General features: G+C 45.4%; 1 protein-coding gene across 1 annotated transcript; it reads left to right on the top strand.

Moving 5' to 3' along the window:
• Positions 1–4934: 4934 nt before the first annotated feature.
• SH3BGRL3 (SH3 domain binding glutamate rich protein like 3) lies at positions 4935–17682 on the top strand. Its single transcript, XM_060784470.2, has 3 exons — positions 4935–5075; positions 5412–5579; positions 16732–17682. Exons 1-3 carry the CDS (start codon positions 5028–5030, stop codon positions 16795–16797), a joined length of 282 nt encoding a protein of 93 aa, XP_060640453.1. The 5' UTR covers positions 4935–5027; the 3' UTR covers positions 16798–17682.
• Positions 17683–18129: the final 447 nt, after the last annotated feature.

Below are 18129 nucleotides of genomic sequence, written 5' to 3'. Positions count from 1 at the left end.
AGTTTGGTTCAGTTCCATCATTGGTGGAGTCCAGAATGCTCTTTGAATATGTTGCATGTTCCAGACTAGGCAAATCACATCAACAATGATAAAGAAACAACAATACTGTTTACCCACAAGCATAAATAAATCACATATATTAGAAACCAACGCTTTCTCATTGCTTTATTTTCCAGATCACCAGACGGGGCAACAGCAACGCGTGGCAGGGGACGGCTAGTATCTCATAAAAAGGAAAACCACCCTGTTTAGTGAGCCTAGACCTCACCTCTGAGGATGCTTGCCACAGATGCAGGCGAAACGTCAGGAGAAATGCCTCTAGAACATGGCCATATAGAGCGAAAAAACCCACAAGAACTGAGTATCAGTAGAGTTTTGATTTGTATGCCTGGGGTCAAATACACATCAATTGGAGGGAAAGAAGTCTCAAGTGGGAAAAGTTTAAGAACCTCTAATCTAGACCCTATCCATTTACTACCCTAATATTATGCAATGGCTTAAACCCTTATCCAAGCAGGACTGAAGATTGACAAGTCGAAGGTTCAAATCCGGAGACAGCGCAGATGAGCTCTCGCTGTCGGCTCCAGCTCCCCATACGGGGACATGAGAGAAGCCTCCAACAAGGATGGTAAAACATCAAAACATCCAGGTGTCCCCTAGGCAACGGCCTTGCAGATGGCCAATTCCCTCACACCAGAAGCAACTTGCAGTTTCTCAAGTAGCTAATAGTCAGATGGGATATTAGGAAACAATATGTAGAAAACATACAAATGAGCAGTTGTTTTTCAACATGTTCTCAGGCTGCCACAGTCTGCATCCTTGCCAAAGATATCTTACCAAAACCCCAATGTATGTGTGGGTAACTAAGACTGTAAGTTAACTGTTGGTGCCACTTTACTGCTGAAGTGTTGGGAAATTCAACCTTGACAATGCAGCAATTGTCAGGTGGGTGGGGAAGTACCTTTGGCAGAAGCCTGTCGCCTTTGGCCCACAAAGCGCCACTCCCCTGTGCAGACATGATCGAAGCTGCATTTCCTCGAGCCCTGAATTAAACACATGTCGAAACGAACAAGATAAGATAAGATCATTAACGAATTGCCGTCGCATCATGTGCAACTTTCCCTCCCTTCTGGCAACTCAAAGAACCACAGAGTTGGAAAAATCAACAAGGGCCATCTAGTCCAACCCCTTCTGTATGCCGAGTACACAGTTGAAGCACTCTCAACAGATGGCCACCCAACCTCTGCTTTCAAACTTCCAGATAAGAAAGCTTGTTTTCTGCTGCTCTTTAGGACAAAATGCATAAGGTTGTGGGTGAACTGCAACACACATCATGTCAGGTTAACGCTGAGAAACTCAATCGGTACTTCAAGTTGGTTACGTTGGTCATGCACGTTTGCTCTAGATGCACCATCAGAGGGATTCAGTGAGCAGGGTAAACTACAACTCCCACTATGGTGAGTCAGTCCACTCAAACCCCTCCAGTAGGTTCGGTTGGACATGGAGGTTCTGTGTGCCAAGTTTGGTCCAGGCCCATCATCGTTGGAGGTCACAGTTTCTCTGGTTTTGGTTGAACTACAACTCCCAGAAAGGAAGGACAGCCCCCCCCCCCCCAAAAAAAAACCCGCTCCAGTAATCACATTTTGGCATTTCAGTTATGTGTGCCAAGTTTGGGCCAGATCCTTCGGTGTTTGGTTCACAGTGCTCTGGATGCAGGTGAACTACAACTCCCCCAAATCAAGGTGAATTTTCCCCCAAAGACCTTTTGCTAGCCCTCCAGTAGGTTGAATTAGCCATGGTGGTTCTGTGTGCCAAGTTTGTTCCAGGTTCGTCACTGGCAGAGGTCACAGTTTCTCTGGTTGTGGGTGAACTACAACTCCCAGAAAGGAAAGTCAGTTTCCCCCAAACCCCTCCAGTAATCAAATTTTGATATATCAGGGTTGTGTGCCAAGTCTGGTCCAGGTCCTTCGGTGTTTGGGTTCACAGAGCTCCCTGGATGCAGGTGAACTACAACTCCCCCAAATCAAGGTGAATTTCCCCCCAAAGACCTCCAGGATTTTTTCCTAGCCCTCCAGTAGGTTGAGTTCGCCATGGTGGTTCTGTGTGCCAAGTTTGTTCCAGGTTCCTCATTGGCAGAGGTCACAGTTTCTCTGGTTGTGGGTGAACTACAACTCCCAGAAAGGAAAGTCAGTTTTCCCCAAACCCCTCCAGTAATCAAATTTTGATATATCAGGCTTGTGTGCCAAGTCTGGTCCAGATCCTTTGGTGTTTGGGTTCATAGAGCTCTCTGGATGCAGGTGAACTACAACTCCCCCAAATCAAGTAGAATTTTCCCCCAAAGACCTCTAATATTTTTTGCTGGTCATGGGGGCTCTGTGTGCCAGGTTTGGTCCAATTCCATCTTTGGTGGAGTTCAGAGTGCTCATTGATTGCAGGTGAACTATAAATCCCAGTACCTACAACTTCCAAATCTCCAGGCCAATTCCGCTCAAAACCCACCACTATTCAAATTTGGGCATATTGGGTATGTATGCCAAGTTTGGTCCAGATCCATCATTGTTTGGGTTTTTAGTGCACTCTGGATATAGGTGAACTACAACTCCTATACATCATGGAGGGAGAGCCATTGGTGTCTCCTGTGGAGTGTGAGCTATAGCTGTTTGTGAAGGTCGGAGCTTGTCTGCTTAAGTCAGTGTTTCTCAGCCTGGGGGTCGGGACCCATGGGGGGGGGGTGTCGTGAGGGGATTTTCAGAGGAGTTGCCAAAGACCATCAGAAAACACATATTTCTGATGGGCGTAGGAAGCCCTTTGGCAGAGAAGGCTGAAGATCTCTACACCTATCTATCTCTTGCTTTTTGGTATTGGTGAACTACAACTCCCAGAATTTGAAAATGGCTCCCCCCCCCCAACCCCACCAGTACTCAATGCTGGACATGTAGGTAGTGTGCCAAGTTTGGTGCAGATCCATTGTGGGCTGTGTTCAGAGTGCTCTTTGGTTGTAAGTGAACTACAAATCCCAGCAACGACAACTTCCAAATGTCAAGGTCTGTTTTCCACAAATTCCGCCAGTGTTCACGTCTGGGTACATTGAGTATTCCTCCCAAGTTTGGTCCAGATCCATCATTGTTTGAGTCCACAGTGCTCTTTGAATGTAGGTGAACTACAACTCCAAAACTGAAGGTCAATGCCCATCAAACCCTTAGAATCATAGAATCATAGAATCATAGAGTTGGAAGAGACCTCATGGGCCATCCAGTCCAACCCCCTGCCAAGAAGCAGGAATATTGCATTCAAATCACCCCTTCCATTATTTTCTATTGGTCATAAGAGTTCTGTGTGCCAAGTTTGGTTCAATTCTATCATTGGTGGAATCCAGAATGCTCTTTCAGTGTAGGTGAACTATAAACCCCAGCAACTACAACTCCCAAATGACGAAATCAATCCCTCCCAACTCCACCAGTATTCAAATACAGGCATATTGGGTATTAGTGTCAAATTGGGTCCAGTGAATGAAAATATATCTTGCATATTAGACGTTTATATTACGATTCATAACAGTAGCAAAATAACAGTTATTTATTTATGTATTTTGCATATCTGTATCCGGAGAGGCACTCAGGGTGGTTTCACAACAGGCATTCATTCAATGCCAACGACAGTAATAATAAATGATAAAACCCATTAAAACCATTTTTAATGCTTTGAAATGACTACAACATTGTTTTAATCAAGCAGGCTTGAAATCATAGTCCAGGTCAGTCCATTGTCATTCACACAAATTGGGTCTCATTCTAAATTGCTGCCTCTAGTGTTCGAACGCTTGGTCCCAAAGCCAGGTTTTGAGTTTCATTCTAAACGACAAGAGGGAGGGGGCCAATCGAATGTCACTGGTAGAGAGTTCCACAGGTGAGGGGCCACCACTGAGAAGGCCTTGTCTCTCGTCTCCACCACTCGCATTTGCGAAGATGGTGGGACCAAGAGCAGGGCTTCTCCCATCAGTCTTAGATGGTTCATAGCAGGAGATAAGTTCAGACAGGTAAGCCGGGCCAGAACTGTTCAGTTATGAAGTAGCAATGAAAATATTGTCGAAGGCTTTCATGGCCGGAATCCATGGGTTGTTGTAGGTTTTTCCGGGCTATATGGCCACGTTCTGGAGGCAATTTTTCTCCCGACGTTTCGCCTGCATCTATGGCAAGCATCCTCAGAGGTAATGAGGTCTTTTGGAAGTAGGGAAAATGGGTTTATATATCTGTGGAATGACCAGGGTGAGACAAAGGACTTTTGTCTGCTGGGGCTAGCTGTGAATGTTTCAGCTGATCACCTTGATTTGCATTCAATGGCTTGGAAGCGCCTGGGGGGAATCTTTTGTTGAGAGTGATTTGATGTGCCTGTTTGTTTCCCCTCTGTTGTTTTGCTGCTGTAATTTTAGAGTTTTTTTAATACTGGTAGCCAGATTTTGTTCATATTATTTGAGAACACAGAAATGCTGGACCACTCTCACAACCACCATGTCAGACTACACAGAGAAGCCATTGAAATCCACAAGTATGTGGGCAATTTCAACAGAAAGGAAGAAACCATGAAAATCATGAGGGACTGCATTAAGGGGTCACGACATTAGGAAGGTTGAGAACCACTGCTCTAGAACATGGCCATATAGCCCGGAAAAACCTACAACCACCCATTGGTTCTTTTGTTTTTAAGGTACTCATTATGCACAGAGCATTTATATATAGATAGATATAGATATGTCTGTCCTGGATGTGAAAGACCTATGGCCTAAGCACTAAATAAACTATCTCCCCTAGGATCCTGTGCATGCTTGAGCCAAGGCAGCTCAAGATGTGCACTCCTTCCTATGGGGCAGAGCTGGCTGGAGCATGCCCGCTTCTCTGGACCCCATTGGTCCTTGGGATCACATGTGGGGAGGAGCCAGAGAGGAAAGAGATCCCTCCCCAGCATCCTTGCCTTTTTGCATCCAGGAGGGAGCGGCTGGCTGGCTGGGAAAAGGAAGGGAACTGTGCGCCATGGCCAGCCTTACAGTCTACAGCACCTCAGTCACTGGCTCCAGGGAGGTAAAAAGGAACTTTGGTCTTCCATCTCAGGAGGGTTGAGCTTGCCTTTCTTTCCAGATGTGGCTGCTTCTGCTCTAGGAAGAGGCCCCCAAGTCTGGGGAAGAAGAGGCGGAGGGATGGCTCTTCTTCCCTGCCATTCCTCTGCCTCCTCCTCTTCCTCCTTCTTCTTCCCCAGGGTTTCCTGGCCTCCTTCCCATAAGGTGTGGCTCTTTCCCCCTTTCCCTGCTCATTGTTTTCCTTTTTGCAAAGAGCCAGCACAGCTACCCTCTGAGTTGCTCTCTGCTTCCTCTCTCCCTCCTTTCATTGATTCCTTTTTGGTTTCTCCCTTTCCTGCAGATCAAGTCCCAGCAGAGCGAAGTCACCAGGATCCTGGATGGGAAGAACATCAAGTACAACCTGGTGGACATCTCCCAGGACAACGCCTTGCGGGAAGAGATGCGGGCCAAGTCGGGCGACCCCAAAGCCATCCCGCCCCAGATCTTCAACGGGGACAGCTACTGCGGGGTGAGTGAGTTCTTGGGGTGGGCCTCCTTTCCTGCAAATGACCCCCATCCCAGTTGAGCGAGCTGCACCCCGAGAGTGTTTAGACAGCCCTTTAGTGGAGGAAACTAAGGTGGAGTAGTAAGAAACACCATAATGTTTATGGACAGGAACAAAGTGCAATATTGGCGTGATGCCACAAGAATGTGAATGCATATTATCATTGTTTTATCCTGTTTTATACTTCTCATCGATGTTTCTCAACCTGGGAGTCGGGACCCCTGGGGTGGGTTACGAAGGGGTGTCAGAAGGGTCACCAAACACAGTATTTCCTGTTGGTCATGGGGGTTCTGTGTCCCAAGTTTGGCCCAATTCTTTCATTGGTAGGGTTCAGAATGTTCTTTGATTGTCAGTGAACTATAAATCTCAACAACTACAACTCCCAAATGTCAAGGTTTATTTTCCCCAAACTCCACCAATGTTCACATTTGGGCATATTGAGTATTCATGCCAAGTCTCGTCCAGATCCGTCATTGTTTGAGTCCACAGTGCTCTCTGGATGTAGGTGAACTACAACTCCCAAACTCAAGGTCAATGCCCACCAAACACTTCTAGTATTTTCTGTTGGTCATGGGAGTTCTGTGTGCCAAGTTGGATTCAATTCCATCGTTGGTGGAGTTCAGAATGCTTTTTGATTGAAGGTGAACTATAAATCCCAGCAACTACAACTCCCAAATGATAAAATCCAGTATTTTGTGTTGGTCATGGGAGTTCTGTATGCCAAGTTTGGTTCAATTCCATCGTTGGTGGCGTTCAGAATGCTCTTTGATTGTAGGTGAGTTATAAATCCCAGCAACTACAACTCCCAAATTACTTCATAACTGTAATTGTGCTACTGTTATGGATCGTAATGTAAATATTTGATATGCAAGATGTATTTTCATTCACTGGACCAAATTTGGCACAAATACCTGATACGTCCAAATTTAAATACTAGTGGGGTTGGGGGGGGGGGGGGTTGATTTTGTCATTTGGGAGTGTGGAGTCAAACAATGATAGATCTGGACCAAACTTGGCACGAATATTCAATATGCCCAAATGTGAACACTGGTGGAGTTTGGGGAAAACAGACTGCGATATTTGGGATTTGTAGTTGCTGGGATTTATAGTTCACCTACAATCAAAGAGCATTCTGAACTCTACCAACAATGGAATTAACCAAACTTGGCACACAGAACTCCCACGAGCAACAGAAAATACTGGAAGGCTTTGGTGGGCATTGACCTTTAGTTTTGGAGTTGTAGTTCACCTATATCAAGAGAGCACTGTGGAGTCAAACAATGATAGATCTGGACCAAACTTGGCACGAATACTCAATATGCCCAAATGTGAACACTGGTGGAGTTTGGGGAAAATAGACCTTGACATTTGGGAGTTGTAATTGCTGGGATTTATAGTTCACCAACAATCAAAGAGCATTCTGAACTCTACCAACAATGGAATTGAACCAAACTTGGCACACAAAACTCCCACGAGCAACAGAAAATACTGGAAGGCTTTGGTGGGCATTGACCTTGAGTTTTGGAGTTGTAGTTCACCTATATCAAGAGAGCACTGTGGAGTCAAACAATGATAGATCTGGACCAAACTTGGCACGAATATTCAATATGCCCAAATGTGAACACTGGTGGAGTTTGGGGAAAACAGACTGCGATATTTGGGATTTGTAGTTGCTGGGATTTATAGTTCACCTACAATCAAAGAGCATTCTGAACTCTACCAACAATGGAATTAACCAAACTTGGCACACAGAACTCCCACGAGCAACAGAAAATACTGGAAGGCTTTGGTGGGCATTGACCTTTAGTTTTGGAGTTGTAGTTCACCTATATCAAGAGAGCACTGTGGAGTCAAACAATGATAGATCTGGACCAAACTTGGCACGAATACTCAATATGCCCAAATGTGAACACTGGTGGAGTTTGGGGAAAATAGACCTTGACATTTGGGAGTTGTAATTGCTGGGATTTATAGTTCACCAACAATCAAAGAGCATTCTGAACTCTACCAACAATGGAATTGAACCAAACTTGGCACACAAAACTCCCACGAGCAACAGAAAATACTGGAAGGCTTTGGTGGGCATTGACCTTGAGTTTTGGAGTTGTAGTTCACCTATATCAAGAGAGCACTGTGGAGTCAAACAATGATAGATCTGGACCAAACTTGGCACGAATATTCAATATGCCCAAATGTGAACACTGGTGGAGTTTGGAGAAAATAGACCTTGACATTTGGGATTTGTAGTTGCTGGGATTAGTAGTTCACCTACAATTAAGGAGCATTCTGAACCCCACCAGTGATAGAATTGGGCCAAACTTGGCACACAGAAACCCCATGACCAACAGAAAATGCTGTTTTTTTCTGATGATCTTTGGAGACCCCTCTGACACCCCGTCGCGAACCCCCCAGGGGTCCCGACGTCCTGATTGAGAAACGCTGCCCTAAACGGACTCTGGGAAGAACGTTGCCCACCCATAACATTGAAAGTAGGCTTGGTTTGCACAAATTAGCTTGAATCTTTTTGTTAGTCCAGACAAAAGTGGAGACATTGAATGCATTTATCTGTGTGTTGACTCAGCATTCAGAAATGGATCATTGGCTCTCCTCCAGCTGAGCTGAGCCAAGATTCAGAGCACTGCCTCTCTCCAAAGGGTGGGCATTCCTTGAGCATGGGCATATACAGTCTGCCAGAAAGTGTCAGTAGATCTCTAGGAATTGTGATGCTAGATTTTTTTTATTTGGACGAGCAAATCAAATTTCAAGAAAATAAAGGTTTCCTATGACTGCCTTTAAGCATATATTAATGTGTCAGTAGATCTGAGAACTCCAAACTACTCCAAAGGCACCGGATCCTATTTTAATCAATACTAGATGCTGTAGGCCAGTGTTTCTCAACCTAGGGGTCGGGACCCCTGGGGGGGGGGGTCGCGAGAAGGTTTCAGAGGGGTCACCAAAGGCCATCAGAGGTCACCAAAGACCATCAGACCATTTTCTGTTGGTCATGGGGGTTCTGTGTGGGAACTTTGGCCCAATTCTATCATTGGTGGGGTTCAGAATGCTCCTTGATTGTAGGTGAACTATAAATCCCAGCAACTACAACTCCCAAATGCCAAAGTCTGTTTTCCCCAAACCCCATCAGTTTTCACATTGGGCATATTGAGTATCCATGCCATCATTGTTTGAGCCCACAGTGGTCTCTGCATGTAGGCAAACTACAACTCCCAAACTCAAGGTCAATGACCACCAAACAGTATTTTCTGTTTGTCATGGGAGTTCTGTGTGCCAACTTTGGTTCAATTCCATTGTTGGTGGGGTTCCGAATGCTCTTTGTTTGCAGCTTAACTGTAAATCCCAGCAACTACAACTCCCAAATGACAAAATCAATCCCCCCGCCAACCACACCAGTATTCAAATTTGGGCATACCAGGTATTTGTGCCAAATTTGCTCCAGTGAATGAAAGCACATCCTGCAGATCATTATTTATATGGCGATTCATAATGTTAGGGTTATGGTTGGGGGTCACCACAACATGAGGAACTGTTTTAAGGGGTCGCGGCATTAGGAGAACCACTGCTGTAGGCCATATTTCAGGGGAAGGAACTGGTGAAACTACCTCTGAGAATGTGTATGTCATTCTTGGGGTCACCATGTCAAGTAGTGACTTGGAAGTCACATCCAGATACACAAAGATTGATTTAAAGACCCCATTCATGCGGTAGACTACAGAATGGCTGTCTGAGGATTATGGGGATTGAAATCCCAAATATAGTTAGAGGGTGCTGTGCTGCAAAAATATTGCTTTGGGGACTAAACAAAGTTGAGACATGCTTCCAGAACTGAAAACTGCTAACCAGATGCCTCATACGAAGGTAAACTTCTGGTTAGTCCAAACTTTCTGACAGAAATATTAAATATTAACTAGGTATTTGTGATTACAAAAGTGTCAGTCAAGCACTGAAAGAGTGAGTAGGCCAAAGCCTATTAAGAGTCAGTAGGCCTAAGCTAGTGTTATCCTGAGGAGTGTGAGTAGGCCAAAGCCTGTTAAGAGTCAGTGGGCCAAAGCTAGTGTCATCCTGAGGAGAGTGAGTAGGCCAAAGCCTGTTAAGAGTCAGTGAGCCAAAGCTAGTGTCGTCCTGAGGAGAGTGAGTAGGCCAAAGCCTATTAAGAGTCAGTGGGCCAAAGCTAGTGTCATCCTGAGGAGAGTGAGTAGGCCAAAGCCTGTTAAGAGTCAGTGAGCCAAAGCTAGTGTCGTCCTGAGGAGAGTGAGTAGGCCAAAGCCTATTAAGAGTCAGTGGGCCAAAGCTAGTGTCATCCTGAGGAGAGTGAGTAGGCCAAAGCCTGTTAATAGTCAGTGGGCCAAAGCTAGTGGCGTCCTGAGCAGAGTGAGTAGGCCAAAGCCTGTTAGGGTCAGTGGGCCAAAGCTAGTGGCATCCTGAGCAGAGTGAGTAGGCCAAAGCCTGTTAAGAGTCAGTGGGCCAAAGCTAGTGTCATCCTGAGGAGAGTGAGTCGGCCAAAGCCTGTTAAGAGTCAGTGGGCCAAAGCTAGTGTCATCCTGAGGACAGTGAGTAGGCCAAAGCCTGTTAAGAGTCAGTGGGCCAAAGCTAGTGTCATCCTGAGGAGAGTGAGTAGGCCAAAGCCTGTTAAGAGTCAGTGGGCCAAAGCTAGTGTCATCCTGAGGAGAGTGAGTAGGCCAAAGCCTGTTAAGAGTCAGTGGGCCAAAGCTAGTGTCATCCTGAGGAGAGTGAGTAGGCCAAAGCCTGTTAAGAGTCAGTGGGCCAAAGCTAGTGTCATCCTGAGGAGAGTGAGTAGGCCAAAACCTATTAGAGTCAGTGAGCCAAAGCTAGTGTCATCCTGAGGAGAGTGAGTCGGCCAAAACCTGTTAAGAGTCAGTGGGCCAAAGCTAGTGTCATCCTGAGGAGAGTGAGTAGGCCAAAGCCTGTTAGAGTCAGTGGGCCAAAGCTAGGGTCATCCTGAGGAGAGTGAGTAGGCCAAAGCCTGTTAAGAGTCAGTGGGCCAAAGCTAGTGTCATCCTGAGGAGAGTGAGTAGGCCAAAGCCTGTTAAGAGTCAGTGGGCCAAAGCTAGTGGCGTCCTGAGCAGAGTGAGTAGGCCAAAGCCTGTTAGGGTCAGTGGGCCAAAGCTAGTGGCATCCTGAGCAGAGTGAGTAGGCCAAAGCCTGTTAAGAGTCAGTGGGCCAAAGCTAGTGTCATCCTGAGGAGAGTGAGTCGGCCAAAGCCTGTTAAGAGTCAGTGGGCCAAAGCTAGTGTCATCCTGAGGAGAGTGAGTAGGCCAAAGCCTGTTAAGAGTCAGTGGGCCAAAGCTAGTGTCATCCTGAGGAGAGTGAGTAGGCCAAAGCCTGTTAAGAGTCAGTGGGCCAAAGCTAGTGTCATCCTGAGGAGAGTGAGTAGGCCAAAGCCTGTTAAGAGTCAGTGGGCCAAAGCTAGTGTCATCCTGAGGAGAGTGAGTAGGCCAAAGCCTGTTAAGAGTCAGTGGGCCAAAGCTAGTGTCATCCTGAGGAGAGTGAGTAGGCCAAAACCTATTAGAGTCAGTGAGCCAAAGCTAGTGTCATCCTGAGGAGAGTGAGTCGGCCAAAACCTGTTAAGAGTCAGTGGGCCAAAGCTAGTGTCATCCTGAGGAGAGTGAGTAGGCCAAAGCCTGTTAGAGTCAGTGGGCCAAAGCTAGGGTCATCCTGAGGAGAGTGAGTAGGCCAAAGCCTGTTAAGAGTCAGTGGGCCAAAGCTAGTGTCATCCTGAGGAGAGTGAGTAGGCCAAAGCCTGTTAAGAGTCAGTGGGCCAAAGCTAGTGGCGTCCTGAGCAGAGTGAGTAGGCCAAAGCCTGTTAGGGTCAGTGGGCCAAAGCTAGTGGCATCCTGAGCAGAGTGAGTAGGCCAAAGCCTGTTAAGAGTCAGTGGGCCAAAGCTAGTGTCATCCTGAGGAGAGTGAGTAGGCCAAAGCCTGTTAAGAGTCAGTGGGCCAAAGCTAGTGTCATCCTGAGGAGAGTGAGTAGGCCAAAGCCTGTTAAGAGTCAGTGGGCCAAAGCTAGTGTCATCCTGAGGAGAGTGAGTAGGCCAAAGCCTGTTAAGAGTCAGTGGGCCAAAGCTAGTGTCATCCTGAGGAGAGTGAGTAGGCCAAAGCCTGTTAAGAGTCAGTGGGCCAAAGCTAGTGTCATCCTGAGGAGAGTGAGTAGGCCAAAGCCTGTTAAGAGTCAGTGGGCCAAAGCTAGTGTCATCCTGAGGAGAGTGAGTAGGCCAAAACCTATTAGAGTCAGTGAGCCAAAGCTAGTGTCATCCTGAGGAGAGTGAGTCGGCCAAAACCTGTTAAGAGTCAGTGGGCCAAAGCTAGTGTCATCCTGAGGAGAGTGAGTCGGCCAAAGCCTGTTAAGAGTCAGTGGGCCAAAGCTAGTGTCATCCTGAGGAGAGTGAGTAGGCCAAAGCCTGTTAAGAGTCAGTGGGCCAAAGCTAGTGTCATCCTGAGGAGAGTGAGTAGGCCAAAACCTGTTAAGAGTCAGTGGGCCAAAGCTAGTGTCATCCTGAGGAGAGTGAGTCGGCCAAAGCCTGTTAAGAGTCAGTGGGCCAAAGCTAGTGTCATCCTGAGGAGAGTGAGTAGGCCAAAGCCTGTTAAGAATCAGTGGGCCAAAGCTAGTATCATCCTGAGGAGAGTGAGTAGGCCAAAGCCTGTTAAGAGTCAGTGGGCCAAAGCTAGTGTCATCCTGAGGAGAGTGAGTAGGCCAAAGCCTGTTAAGAGTCAGTGGGCCAAAGCTAGTGTCATCCTGAGGAGAGTGAGTAGGCCAAAGCCTGTTAAGAGTCAGTGGGCCAAAGCTAGTGTCATCCTGAGGAGAGTGAGTAGGCCAAAGCCTGTTAAGAGTCAGTGGGCCAAAGCTAGTGTCATCCTGAGGAGAGTGAGTAGGCCAAAGCCTGTTAAGAGTCAGTGGGCCAAAGCTAGTGTCATCCTGAGGAGAGTGAGTAGGCCAAAGCCTGTTAAGAGTCAGTGGGCCAAAGCTAGTGTCATCCTGAGGAGAGTGAGTAGGCCAAAGCCTGTTAAGAGTCAGTGGGCCAAAGCTAGTGTCATCCTGAGGAGAGTGAGTAGGCCAAAGCCTGTTAAGAGTCAGTGGGCCAAAGCTAGTGTCATCCTGAGGAGAGTGAGTAGGCCAAAGCCTGTTAAGAGTCAGTGGGCCAAAGCTAGTGTCATCCTGAGGAGAGTGAGTAGGCCAAAACCTATTAGAGTCAGTGGGCCAAAGCTAGTGTCATCCTGAGGAGAGTGAGTAGGCCAAAACCTGTTAAGAGTCAGTGGGCCAAAGTTAGTGTCATCCTGAGGAGAGTGAGTAGGCCAAAACCTGTTAAGAGTCAGTGGGCCAAAGCTAGTGTCATCCTGAGGAGAGTGAGTAGGGCAAAACCTGTTAAGAGTCAGTGGGCCAAAGCTAGTGTCATCCTGAGGAGAGTGAGTAGGGCAAAACCTGTTAAGAGTCAGTGGGCCAAAGCTAGTGTCATCCTGAGGAGAGTGAGTAGGCCAAAACTTGTTAAGAGTCAGTGGGCCAAAGCTAGTGTCATCCTGAGGAGAGTGAGTAGGCCAAAACCTATTAGAGTCAGTGGGCCAAAGCTAGTGTCATCCTGAGGAGAGTGAGTAGGGCAAAACCTGTTAAGAGTCAGTGGGCCAAAGCTAGTGTCATCCTGAGGAGAGTGAGTAGGGCAAAACCTGTTAAGAGTCAGTGGGCCAAAGCTAGTGTCATCCTGAGGAGAGTGAGTAGGCCAAAGCCTGTTAGAGTCAGTGGGCTAAAGCTAGTGTCGTCCAGAGGAGTCTGAGGTAAACCTCTGTGTGAGAGAAGCCTCATGAGTGAAGCCTCAGTGTGCAGGTTGAGCTTTTTGTGTTATTTATTTATTTACGACATTTATATGCCGCCCTTTTCACCCTGAAGGTACGCAGAGCGGCTTACAAGATATATATACATATAATGTATTACATTATTAGCATAGTACAGTATTATATCAGTATTATATATTACGATATTGTACTATACCATTATATTGTAATATTATTAGTAATGTTACATCTATATAAATAAAAATGTAATGTTGGTTTGTGGGATTAACAGAACTCAAAAACCACTGGATGAATTGGCATCAAATTTGGACACAATACACTTAACAACCCAATGTATGTCCTTCACTCAAAAAAATTGATTTTGTCATTTGGGAGTTGTAGTTGCTGGGATTTATAGTTCACCTACAATCAAAGAGCATTCTGAAGCCCACCAACGATGGAATTGAACCAAACTTGGCACACAGTTCTCCTATGACCAACAGAAAATACTGGAAGGGTTTGGGGACAGTGTCCTTTAGTTTTGGAGTTGTAGTTCACCTACATCCTGCACTGTGGACTCAAACAATGATGGATCTGGTCGAAACTCTACACGAATACTCAATATGTCCAAATGTGAACACTGGTAAGAGTTTGGGGAAAATAGAATCTTGACATTTGGGAGTTGTAGTTGCTGGGATTTATAGTTCACCTACAATCACAGAGCATTCTGAACACCACCAACGATAGAATTGGGCCAAACCTCCCATACAGAACCGCCATGTGGGCCACAGCAACACGTGGCAGGGGACGGCTAGTGTAATATAAAATATATGGAAGCCTTCTTGTAAATAGTGCAACCATATAATTTTGCTATAAGGAAAAGCCTCCTATTTAGGAGATAACATTGGTCTATGTGGTTCTTTTTTATCACTTTTGTCTACTGGTGCTGGGGCATGCTACTGCTAAAAAGTTACTTTTATGGGGAGGGTCTTTTGTTAATAAGCCCACTTGCCCAACACTCAACCACATAGAGTACTATTATTATTTCTACTGCTAGAAAATCTAAGAATTTACTGCTAATTATTCAGATATCTACCAAAAAATCCAGGTCTATCTTTTGTGCATTCCTATTACACTATTTATGAATAGTTTTTTCAAAGGCTGCATCACAGGGGTGAAGGTAAAAGGAGCCTGCTGCCTTGTAAGGATTGTTCTGAAATCTGGGCAGGCTTGTTGAACTTCTGTTATTTTTGCCTCTTTAAAACATATGATATGCTGTGGTTTAGGGACTGCCAGGGAAGGTGGGTGGATGAGCTTGGTGCTTTAGTGACTCACTGGCGGAAAGGAAATGGAAAAGGACACTGGCCAGCCCCCTTTGACAGGGAAATAATGCCCGAGCTAAGCTGAACCACCCAATTGAGTCAGTGCCAGCTATAAGACTAGTTCTAATGGTGGAAAGGCAGCCAGCAAAGCCAGCTGATCTAATTGGTTATTGTTACCTGTATCATCAGATACACAAGATTCCTCAGAAAGTTGAGAGAAGCCTCTAAAACGGGGCTTGTTTTTGTGACACATATTTTGTGATACGTTCCAGATTGAAATGCATTAGAAGGCTGACTTCTTTTTCATTACACACCTGGGAAAGAAGGTGCAGCTTTGCCTCTTCCTTGGGTGACAACATGGGCACAACCCTGTGGGTGATACAGTGGCATAAACCCTCCTGTGATGCTCCTCAATCTGGGTCCTTCAACCTGGTGCCCACTCTGGAATACATATTCTCTCATCTTTACCCATGGAGCCCCCACTGGGGCAATGGGTTAAACCCTTGTGCCGGCAGGACTGAAGACCGGTTCAAATCCAGGGAGAGTGCAGATGAGCTCTCTCTGTCAGCTCTATTATTATATTATTTTATTCTATTTACTATTATTATATTCACTATTTCACTCTACTATTATTACATTTATTATTTTACTCTATTATTATTATTATTATTATTATTATTATTACTACTACTACTACATTTATTAGAATGTAATAATAATGGGTTATACCCTTGTGCCAGCAGGACTGAAGACCGACAGGTCGGAGGTTCAAATCCGGGGAGAGCGCAGATGAGCTCTCTCTGTCAGCTCTATTATTTTATTATTTTATTCTATTTACTATTATTATATTCACTATTTCACTCTATTATTATTACATTTATTATTTTACTCTATTTATTATTATTATTATTATTACATTTATTAGAATGTAATAATAATGGGTTATACTCTTGTGCCGGCAGGACTGAAGACCGACAGATCGGAGGTTCAAATCCGGGGAGAGTGCAGATGAGCTCTCTCTGTCAGCTCTATTATTATATTATTTTATTCTATTTACTATTATTATATTCACTATTTCACTTTATTATTATTACATTTATTATTTTACTCTATTTATTATTATTATTATTATTATTACATTTATTAGAATGTAATAATAATGGGTTAAGCCCTTGTGCCAGTAGGACTGAAGACTGATAGGTCGGAGGTTCAAATCCAGGGAGAGCATGGATGAGCTCCCTCTGTCAGCTTCAGCTCTCCATGCGGGGACAGGAGAGAAGCCTCCCACAAGGATGGTAAAACATCAGAACATGGCAACATCCTTGCAGATGGCCAATTCTCTCCCACCAGAAGCGACTTGTAGCTCTTGAGACACAAAAAATAATTGCCCATGCTAGCTGGGTCTTATAGAAGTTGTATTCCAAAATAGCTGGTGGACATCATTGATAGAGAGGTTGTTCCATGCTGCTGTTTATACTGCGTCATCTCAAATCCCAGTTGGTGCAGCTATGGAGAGCTTGATCCCCATTCCTAGGGAAAGCAAGCAACTAAAAATTGGAAATGACTGCACTCACTTCTCTTTGGGCGATGGATAGGGCCTGGGAGGTCCTGTATTGTGTTTTGAGATAAACCATTATCACGGAGGCATTCAGCAGTGGATAAAAAATATTGGGGGGTTCATTTTTTCCCCTGGAAGTGTGTGTTCATGTTTATATCCAACCAAAACAGCAAATTATTTGCTTCTTGCTCCAAACATTGCTCTTCTTTGCTCCAATCATTACTCATTCTTTGGAGGCTTTTAAGCAGAGGCTGGATGGCCATCTGTCGCGGGTGCTTTGAATGCAATTTTCCTGCTTCTTGGCAAAATGGGGTTGGACAAGGTCTCTTCCAACTTAATGATTCTGTGATTCTTCAAACAACAGACTGACTCTTTTGTTATATATTTTTTTTGTTTCTGACTGTGCCTTTGTGTTTTTTCTTGCTTCTCCACCCGGCAGGACTACGAACTCTTTGTGGAAGCCGTGGAACAGAACACCCTGAAGGAATTCCTGAAGTTAGCCTGAGCATGCCTCTTCCCAACCCTGTCCTTTCCCCTTTTCTCTCCCAACCCCATTTTGTCCCAACGTATTCCAAATGGATCATCTCATAGCCTCCCACTCCCCAAATCATTGGCAACCCTTTCCTAACCCTCTGTGACCAAACCCCTCCACAGCTGCCTCTGAATTTTGTTGCCTGCGTTACTCTCTATTCTTAAGACTTTTCACCTTCCTCTGGAGGCAGCTGGCCCTTGTGCCTCTGTGGACAGAGAAATCTTCCAGTCAAGGACACCAATCGGAAAGCAGAGCTTTCCCCAACTTTTTTTCCCAAAATCCTTTCTGAAGCTGAACCTGCCCTTGAGAAGAAAAGGGTGGGCTGCAGCTGCTTCCTGTCTTATCACCAATTGCCCTCAATGCGCAAAGGCTGGTTTCTGCACTTCCTTTGTCATTCTAACCCAGGAAACAAGAGTAGCAGGTGGCTGCCATAATTTTTGTGAAATCGCTACGCAAAAGCTCTACACAAGGCTGTGTATCAAGGTTTCATTTTTGGCCAGTGAGATGGGGTGGGCTTGTGTGCATATCTATCTTAAAATGACTTCAGCGCAGCTCAGGCTCTCTCAGGAAAGCCATTTTCCAAAGGCTGGGAAGAGCAGATCATATATTCCACGAGTGCGTTCTCTCCCCACAGTGGGAAAACCCACCTGCCCTTGGATGGGTAAGGAGCGAAGCGCACATGATCCGAATCTGCTCTCGCATCAGCTCTCTCATGCTTTCCTTGGCAGAGCCGGCCTTTTGCAAACATGGACCAAGTGCATTTTGTTTGTGTTTTTTTTGTTTTGTTTTGTTCTTGCTCAAAGCAATTTGTAAACAGCCATCTCCTCTGAGATGCTATTAAATGTTGCTAAAAACCTCTGTTATGGCTTTGTGTCTGTATGTGTGTCTTAGAAGATCAACATGGATTGCCCTTTTCGTATTGATTCAGAGGCCCATTTTCCAGCTCTCTTTGCAGGCGCATTGATTGTTCTGTTCAACAAAGAAATGAGTGCTGTGGCTCTACAAGGAAAGGCTTGAGCACAGTTGGTATCTAAAATGGCATCCTTGCAACCATCTGGAAGGAACTGATATTTTTAAAGAAGCACGGACTTTGAAAGCCATAACAACCAAAGCTCAAAATGCTCTTTGTTTCTAAACTTATTGGGCCTTAGGCCTGATTGCTGCTTATCCTCTTAACAGCAAAAAAGGACTAACTTATCGAGTGGATTTGCCTTTTGGTAAAAACTATGTCTGGCATAAGGGGCAAGTGGGTAAAATTTGAAAATGACTAGTTACATAGGGCCTAAATTCCATATGTACATTTTG

Source organism: Anolis sagrei, chromosome X, assembly GCF_037176765.1.
Source record: "Anolis sagrei isolate rAnoSag1 chromosome X, rAnoSag1.mat, whole genome shotgun sequence".
Taxonomy (NCBI): domain Eukaryota; kingdom Metazoa; phylum Chordata; class Lepidosauria; order Squamata; family Dactyloidae; genus Anolis; species Anolis sagrei.
This window is presented reverse-complemented; position numbering and strand designations above follow the sequence as displayed.

Coding starts and splice junctions, on each gene's coding strand:
- SH3BGRL3 (XM_060784470.2), top strand. CDS start 5,028: ATGGCCAGCCTTACAGTCTACAGCACCTCAGTCACTGGCTCCAGGGAG. Junction 5,076..5,411: donor CAGTCACTGGCTCCAGGGAG/GTAAAAAGGAAC, acceptor CCTTTCCTGCAG/ATCAAGTCCCAGCAGAGCGA. Junction 5,580..16,731: donor ACGGGGACAGCTACTGCGGG/GTGAGTGAGTTC, acceptor TCCACCCGGCAG/GACTACGAACTCTTTGTGGA.